We start from the raw sequence: 9,529 nt of genomic DNA, 5'->3' as shown, positions 1-9,529 counted from the left end.
ACATATGAATGCCAAGCATAGCCAAATTTACTGCCTCATTACATCCAAATGCCTATAACAGAAGGACTGTGGGCTCTTTCCTCAGCTGGTACTTTGAGAATTAACCTTTTCAGATAGTCTGTGAATTTGAAGTACCAGCATGGAACCATTCACTTTGCACTCAGACCTGGGTGGCCACTGTCAGTTTAGTTGAGTGGCCATGATTCATCTTACACTTCCTGTTTCCAGATGCTTACCCCTTTCTCCAAAAAATTAATAATCACAAAGGGCTTTCAAGATGAAAGTTATTCTGTATCACATCCCAGTCCACAGAGGAGGAAAACAGCCACCCTGGACTGGCAGTCCAAAATACTGTTAAAGGGACAGAGGCAATGAGATCCTATTATCCTGTGAGGAAAAGAGCATTTCTCCAAATCAGACAGCCTTTACATACCATCTCTTTCCAGCCACTGCAGCAGCTCCCTGAGTTGTTTTGGTACTTGCAGCCATGTTCAAGTTCTCATTTCCTCAGAAGGCATTCTGTTTCTGGCAGTGAGGTAATGGCAGTCGTGCACCAGCTGTTTCAAGTCTCCAAGACTCAGGGCTGCACCAGAATTGGTATTTTGCAGCCCCATATACCACTATTCAATGTCAACATTTATTCCAAGTAAAGCCTTTTGCTAGGGTAAACCACATGCAAATCTTCAGCAAACTGCAGCGTCAGAGAAAGACAAGGCAGAGCATAAGCTTTGTGCCAACCTTCATTTTCTTCAGCAGCATGGAATAAACAGTCTTGAGAGTTAAGAGACAGTGATTCCAGTTCTGTGAGTTTTCCCTTGCCTAGGGTATTTGCTTGAGATACAAGTGATGTCTGAAACAGTTTTGTGAGAACTCTTTTGCGTGGTTCTGGCTAAGACATTTTCCTTGCCTGTGTCTCAATTCCTCTGCTGTTCCCACCTGCACTGTGGGAACAACATCCCATCCCACTTTTCTTGGATGTGATGAATCATGTACTACAGTGCCTGAGGTCATTTATGTATCTAGGCAGGTTGTACTACGCACATTTCACCCATGATGACGGGGAGAGTTTTCAGCATCTTATAACAAGCCAGGTGATACACAGACTCCAGTCTTAGGCTGACTAAAGATGATGGTTTGTTCCTAAAGAAGCTTAAAATAACTGAGTATGTACTTTCCAGATTCTAAGTGAATAAAGAAAACCTAATGAGATGTTTTTGTGAGAAACAATTGCAAGGGTAGGTTGAAGGAGGAAGAGGCATGATGTCACCAAGCCAGAGGTTTTGAGGGTATTCAGGTGAGTGCTTAGAGGGTTTTGACATATTCCCAGTGTCAGTGAAACAGACTGGGATGGCAAAGAAGGAAGTGCTCATTCTGTGGTCTAGGGCCGAAAGGGCACTGCTGCAAACCAGTGATGTCAGGAGCCATCAAGATACAAGAAGGGAGAACTGAGACCTACAGGGGAATTCATGAATGTGCTCACTGGGCAGTGCTTGTAGAACAGTCAGAAGCTGTGTCCTGTCCAAACTGCCTGACAGAAGCCACCTGCCCTGCTGGCCGTGTGTCTGACATGTGGCAGCTCAGTGACCTGGGAAGGCAGATCCCATTTACAGTCACTGCTGCTCTCAGAGGCCACGGTCCAGCTCTCACCCACATGAGGGCTGTGAAAGGTGGCTAGCTGCATCCCAGGGATCCCTGGGCAAACCTCAGGCTAGAGACCCATGCTCCATCCTGTCTGAATGACATAATTGTTGCACTCACTGGCTTTGTGGCAGACAAATTGCTGTCAGAGCCCACAGGTTTTATATGAGTTTCTCTCTCTTTCTTTTCTTTTTTTTTTTTTTTTTTTTTTTTTTTTTTAAAGTAACTCAGGTGTCCATTGTGAGCAATAATGGGAAATTACTGCAGCTTTTCCTCTCCACACTCAGGACCAGGGGTCTTGGTTGGTAGGTGATGCCAAAAGTTGCCCATCTGAAAGGAAGCGTTAATTGGCCAAATGATAGACTCTGGCTACTGCTTGATCATGGTCTTCAACTTGACCCTGGATGAGTCAAAACACTCTCCCCTTGATAAAGGATAATGACAGACATAATGATACTGATCTAATTTGTTTGAGAGTGTGTGAGAAATGCTATGTATTAGGCAACAAGGGTTGTTGGACAAGATGGTAAATTCACTGGGAGAGGTGCTGCCTATCAGCAGATTTCAGTTTATTGCCTCGCATAACAGTGTCTGTCTTGGAACAAAGAGCAAATGAAACCCAGACTATTTCATCAATAGATCAAGAGCATTTCCACCAGATATGCTGACCTGTTATAGTGGATGTGTATCCCACTATTCCCCTCAGGTTGCAAAAAGGGTCATTCCTTCCTACTTTACTGATCAATTGAAATCAGGGGCATATCTATTGCTAAGTATATGCACACTTGCTCTTCAGAGCACTTTTAGTAGCAGTCTGAAAAGGCTGGAGCCATTCTAATGACAGTGGCACCAGAGCTCATATTTAGCCTACTTGTAATCTGCTCATTATAACCTTTAACTCACTGGAGCAATTGATTGAACTTCATTCCATGTGGAAAAAAAAAATCCTCTCTTTGCAAATGGCAGTCCTTCGATAAAGATGTCAAGAAGATTAAATGGACAGATTTTGATGCAGTCACTTTAACAAGTAACATCAGACAAACGTAAATATGGAAATTGTATGTATTATACTTTTAGCACAATGGAAATAATACACATTTGTGGTAGTTATAAGCCACTTTGAAAGACAGAGTCATTCCAGAAGGGAAGAGGGTAATATGGAACAAAATTAAAACTCCAGTGAAAGGGGTACAAATCTGACCTTGCTCTTATAAAGCTACTTAATTTGCCAGGCACCCTCCACTTAAAAAAGAGAAAACACCAAGCTGTGAATTCTTCTATGTGCCCATGCTATTACTGCACAGCCACGATGGAGAAATAAAAGCTGATTGGTTGTAAACACTCCAGATAGAACTGAGAGGAGATAGAGGCATGTAAGGAACAGAAGTCATTTAGTCACCAGCTTTCACTGTTAGGAATGTGAAACAACATTCTTGCCTTTTCCTGGGAACTCTCTAGAAGGACAGAATTATTGACTTGGCATTATTTGCAGGACTGAACAGGGGCTGCAACTTAGCATTGCAATTCCCTGTTCCACAGCACACCAAGAGCATCTCCCTGAGTGGCATTTTCTACACTTGCTAGACAAGCAGGGAAAAGTCCTCACTGTTCTCATGATGAAGCAGTCAAATGCTTAGATGTTCTCTTCACGTGTGGTACTTTTATCATAGGAGTCATACTTAACTGAGATGTATCACATTTTGTTTTTGTAGGAGCAGAAATGCTTCCTTACCCTTCCCTACTTCAGCAAATACACACCTGGCACTGCCAAACAAGCCAAGAGAAGGATCAACAGCCATTTAGCCCCTGGAAGGCTGCTCCAAATGTGAATAAATATGTGTGGGCGGTATTGAATGAATGGTGAATCCAGCAGCTGGCACCTGTGGAGGTGCAGGAAAAAAAGGTGAATCATTAAGCACGCCTGGGATGGATTTTCTGGGGCAAAGGTAAAATGCACAGATCTATAAATTTCCCAGTATGTACTTACCAGCAGCCTCAGCTAGACTCAATAACCTAGCAGGGCACAAAGGAAGTGCTCCTACTGGCAGTAGCTTTTTGATTAAAGAAAGGAATGCTTTCACAGCAGTCAGCTTTCCAGTTGGTACATGACTAATTCATCAAGACTGCTTGTATTCAGGTTTCCCTTTTAGATTTCCAGTCTGTTTCTTAGACCCTGCTGAGTTTAACTGGGAATCTGTCCTGTCCTCTTTAAGAACAAAACAAAACAACACAATGGCCAACACGTTTCTCCTTGCCTACAGGAAATTAAATACTAACAGAGGATGGACAGTGTTCTGTAAAAACACACAGTGCTATAAATACTTTGATACCCCAACAAGAGCTACAATTTGACAAAAACCATGCCTTTAAAGAGAATGTTAAAAAATATAATCAATGTGCTACCTACAAAAAGAATGATTGCATGCAGAACTGACAAGGAAAATGAGCCCAAAGAGTAGGACTATGGGTCCCATGGGTAATATCTAAACTCTGAAGTTCCTAGGCACATCATACCCATACAGGGGAGAGGAGGGAAACCTGACACAAAATACTACATTCACTAGGAAAGAAATGCTAAGCTACCTCCCAGAGTCTGATATGCTGTGTATTTGGGATTCAGGGGCCAGTAACTCCCTGGCCAGGCTCTCAGTATATATATATATATATATATATATGTAGAGAGAGAGAGCCTGGCCAGGGAGTTACTGGCCCCTGAATCCCAAATATATTTATTTATTTATTTATTTATTTATTTTCATTTCCTAAGAGCTGATAGAGGTTCATTCTTAGAAATTTCTGATGGCAAAACAATGCTTGGGACTCCCCAGCTAATATGAAGTGGTTTTGCTAGAAACCAGTCAGGGTGAGCTGCCCAGAACCATCAGAGAACAGAAGCAGCACTTGGCATTAGCCTTGCTCCATTTCCACTGTGCACAAGGGAACAGATGCTTTTCAGCTCCCCTGCATTTCTACCTTTTTCAAAACATGAGAACATGACATCTGCCATGCCACACCCCTGAGCCTGCTTCCCTCTGCCCAGCGATGAAGTGTGGTACCTCAGCTGCTTGCCTCCATCCTTCCATCTCACCCTCCTCCTTTTCCTCCCCTATGCTAAGGGAGAAAGAAGCAGGGAAGCTGTTGCTGTTTCTGTAGCTAACACTCTTTCTGTGTCACCAGGAAAAAGTGCAGAGAAAATAATCTGGTCCTTGAGGAAATGTTAAAGTCTGCAACTGAGGGCGAAGTTCTGCAGTGGGTTCTGCTTCCAACTCTCAACAAGCTCTTAAGTCTCTCACAGCTGACACCCAGCTAGCCAGGATTCTTGATCAGAACACAGGTTTGGCACTCAAGGCTGTTACATCAAAAATAGATACAACCACCTCATTTCCATCTCCTGACTCTTCCCATCCTTGGAAAGGTGTCTGTCAGAGATGTATATTCAGGGAGGATGCTCCCAGCCTCACAGTGACAGTCATTCTCCTGCAGTGCCTGGAAGGTCAAAGGCAGTTTCATTCCTGTACTATGAGGCTCAAGTGGGAGCAAGGTGTGTGAAGACACCTGCACTTTCAGAGATTAGCACAGAGCCCAAGCACCTACTGCACAGAGCAATAGTGACTGGGTAATCACAGTTCTGGACTTAGGCCCTTATCCACCCAGACCTGCTTCTGGTGCCCAGATCAGTTGTTGTAATCTAGCCCTAAGTTCTTTAAGCCCAGGTGTGAGGATTTGAGACTGCTGCTTACAATGTACTGCTTAGCTTATGTTGAGTGCTCCTGTGGTTTAAACCCAACGTGACAGCTCCAAGTGAAGTTGTGTAGGGGAAACATTGGCACAAATACAAACATCTACAGCATCTCCACGGAAAACTTAAAAACTGAGAAGTTTATTGAATAGTTGAAAATAAATAACAAAAGTAGGGGCTCATTAAGTTTACTTCCTTATACTCACTCCACCTGCAGGAAATGTGTTTTAGAATGAACAGTATTGTAGATGACTGTGGGTAAGACAGCATTCTGCCTTATTTCTGCCCATCAGCACACTCTTCAATCTTTCTTTAAACAAAAAAAAAAAAAAAAAAACTCCAACCAACCAAAATAACCCACCAAACCAACCAAAAATCTCTCCAAACCTTTCCAAAGCCATTTTTCAGTTGTAAGGGCTACTCATATGCCTGGTGAAATGACAATTCAGTGGTTGCAAGGGTAAGAACACATAAGGTTCTTTTCATAATGCTTTATGCTAAAGTAGGAATGTACTTTATCTAAATAGTAGGATCGTACACATGTTTATGTTAGGAAGTTTACTCAAAAATACTATGAACATACCCTTAAAATACTGCAGCTTGAAACAATGCATGACAGAAACAGTCTGCATGCAGAACAGGAATCACAAGGTTTGGATGGACAACAGGGAGGAGTATAGATTACCAGAAATTACATGATTGTTCTCATTAAAAATAGTAAAACATTAATTACATTACAGGAAATACTAAAAATACAGTAAACTTAGCAGTTTGTAGGTTCTGTAAGAAGAATGGTTTTAGTGCTGTGTTAGTTATTATTGAAACTCAAACAGTACTAGCCCCTTGACCTACATGCCAGGATCTGCACTTTGAGTTATACTGGTCATGGAGACAGGTAACATTCAATGAGGTTGAGATAAAACATTGGCTATCACAAGAACAAATGTATAAAATTCCCTGAAAAATCAGACAGAAGTGAACAGTGGCTGCTAATCCCAGAGAAAGCAAGAGGGAGGATATGTGCTTGCCTTACAGCATGGCACAGACTGCCAGCTGAGAGTTTTAAGCTGGACTTGCTCTCACAGGAATCCCAAGTCCATCTGTCTGTCCACCACAGCGGTTTGTTTTAAGCCAAGGCAGAGGTGTTCTAACCCATTCCTGCCAAGGACCTGTGAACCAGTCTAGAAAATGTCTCTGTTTTAACAGCAATAATGTAAAATGAGCTCACAATCCTGTATGAAAGTACAATTTACAGAGGATAAAAAATCCCTCACGAATGTTTATTCTCATCCTTCTCCCCTCAATGTGAAGGTTACTCTGCTTTTTTCCCCCTCCCACCTTCTCCCCTCCCCCACCTCAAATAAGCAGATGCAATCAAGGTGAAATTTATTTTTGAACCAATTCTGCAAAACAGTTCAACAATGCCATACTTTATAAAAATACTTAGTTACATAATTAAACTTATTACTATTTATATAAAAAGTGTGAATGTGAATTTTAAACTCTGTTAGGGTAAGAACCACATCAAGGTCTTCAGGTGAAACAAATAAATTTTCATAAACATACAAACTCTTTTGGAGAAGTTTTATAATACACAACCATTTACAATGAACACGTTCATTAAGTTAGTGTTTTATTCCTTTACTATACAAGTGTTATTACAATGAACTGTTCCATTCAGTAATTAAAAATCCATATAATGCCAGTGTCATTTTTGGCATTTTTTGTTATGACTGTATTAATACATAAACTCATATGATTGTGTTATTAATTTTAAAATATTTAGAAAAATTTAAATGTCATCATCTTTTTTGGGTTTTTTGAGTATTTTGTGTGTGTGTTTTTTTGTTTTGTTTTTGTTTTTCTTACAGAAAGCCCTTTTAAAATTTGATAACCACAAATGTATAGTTGATGAACTATGATGAGGGAAAATGATCCTACACAGATCTGTTTGGTAGTTGGATTCAATGTAGTGTAAACCAAACCCATGAATGTTAAGTTTAGTACCAGAACTATATTACCAGCTTTTCTGAATTCATTTGTTGGATAGCTTTACAATGATAATATGAATTCCAAGCCAGTAACTAAGTAAGAGTGTTTCAAAATTAAAGTATATAAGCTTGATCAGAAAATTCAAGAACCTCATGCAAATTGTTGAGTAAAAGACATGATGTTATTGCTTGATATGTCAGTAACCAAAAAAAAAAAAAAATCTAGATGTAGTGTCAGCTGGGCTGAATGCCAGCAAATTTCATTACTTGGACAATATTAAATATATTTTATCCCTTTACTTTTTAAACTTTCACATTTTCTTTCATCTATTTTTAGTTAAATAATTCTGTAGGAAGGGCAGAAATGGGAAGAGCAACTGTGTGTGTGTCTTAATAGTCAAGAAAAGCAAAAGTGCAATCAAATCCCTGAACTAGTGACAGACAGCACTTGTGGCACCCACCCTCGTTAACACTTACAAGCCACATACAACAGTACCAAACCTGTCTCTGAAAAAGGACCAAAAGGTGGCCATTTACCAGCTTCAGTCTTGCTTTCCTGGTGAACTTTGTTCAGGTAGTCTTCCCATACAAAAGCTCGCTGTTCCATTGGAGCTTAAAAGATTAAAGGTTTTCCCTCCGTGATTGTATTACATAGCTTCAAGTTCAAAGTATCATCATACTTTATCAACACAATTTTATAAAATATTACCTCATTTTCTAGTTACCTTCATTATTCTTAATTAGCTATGCAGAATGAAAAAAAGGAAAAATCTCTCATGCTACTTTCCAGTTATATTAATACAAGTATTAACAGTGCATTATGCTCTCTAATCTCACTATTGAGGTCTACCATTTAGCTCAAGTTTCTCATTCACTGTTCCAATTTCTCTTTTTACCTGCCTACCCTAATTAAGTCCATGAAAGTGGAAGCTTAAAGATCAAGACTATAAATCAAATACAGTTGTACCATCCTTCGTTTTGCACACACATGTAGCTTTAAACACAGGGAGTTTTACTGAACTGGAATAGAATTGCTTGGTCCCAACAAAGTTCTTCTGCTTTAAAAAGGCCTTACCCCAAGATCACTAATTCCAGACAATTCCCTCATTAGTAGAATGATTAGCAAATACTGGGAGAATAAAGGATTTGAAACATTGGTTTTTCTGCTATTGTTCACACCAACACTCATTTTTTTTTCTGCCCCGTATTTTCAGTAAGCTTCCTTTGGACCCTGAAAATAAGTTGGGAAAGAGGAAAAAAATAGAAACATGTCATTGGTAAATCAGAGTATAACACTTTAAAAGTGGTTTTGTGCAACTGCATTATGAAATTCCAGTTTGCCATTAAGAGCATGCAAAGTAGCGAAGATTTTCTTTCCTGTGATTCCTTAGAGACTTCAGGAATTCTTTGCAAGTCTTTTACATTTGGCAGATTTGTGCATGTTATATAGACTGTTGGCTTATAAATTGTCTCCAGGCTGGTACTGTGGTTCTGTAGCAGTAAAGTAGTCCTCCAAGAATGACTGTATATACTCAAATGTTGGCCTCTCATCAGGGTCCTTCTTCCAACACAGTTTCATTAACTCGTGGAGAGACTCTGGGCAGCCTTGTGGACAAGGCATCCTATACCCACGTTCCACTTGCTCCAGAACTTCTCGGTTCACCATTCCTAAAAGGAAAACATATTAGCTCTGAACGATGTTATGCAAAGAACAGTTTCCCAAAGTTTTTCAAGAACCTCTGCAGCTGCAATGCATGTGGTTCTACCAAAACAGAACCTTTAATGAACACACTTTATAGTGAGTGATTTTTTTACATTTTGCATTAAATACATTTTCTGAACATTATTCCAGTACACTGGTAATTCTTCAACACCTGGTCCTTTTCCCTTTTCCCCTTTCCCACTACCTTGGACCTGTCATTTCAGAAAGGAGACTCCAACACAAATAGCTTCTTCCTGCCTTAGGTTCCACTCAAGGACCATTTAATTTGAAATCAGGCCAAGAAAAAGGCTAACAGAACTGCCTTACAAATTCTAGATCCAGCAAAATATCTGCTGAAAAATGTTTAGTTTCAAAAACTGGTTTACTAGGTTCAGTGTACTGATGCTCTCTGTAGCCTAGGAAAATGTCAGAAGCAGAAATATCAGAAACAGACAGATA

At 40.1% G+C, this 9,529-nt stretch overlaps 1 protein-coding gene across 2 annotated transcripts in view; it reads right to left on the bottom strand.

The window, feature by feature from the left end:
• Positions 1-5,490: 5,490 nt before the first annotated feature.
• Positions 5,491-9,529, bottom strand: part of YES1 (YES proto-oncogene 1, Src family tyrosine kinase) — a 50,367-nt gene continuing 46,328 nt past the window's right edge. For both annotated transcript variants that reach the window (XM_079300289.1, XM_079300290.1), the window contains exon 12: positions 5,491-9,036. In XM_079300289.1, the coding sequence (XP_079156415.1) occupies positions 8,828-9,036 (209 nt within the window). In that variant the 3' untranslated portion in view covers positions 5,491-8,827. The remainder of the gene's footprint in view (positions 9,037-9,529) is intronic.

The sequence above is a fragment of the Erithacus rubecula genome, assembly GCF_903797595.1.
Source record: "Erithacus rubecula genome assembly, chromosome: 3".
Lineage (NCBI taxonomy): Eukaryota > Metazoa > Chordata > Aves > Passeriformes > Muscicapidae > Erithacus > Erithacus rubecula.
This window is presented reverse-complemented; position numbering and strand designations above follow the sequence as displayed.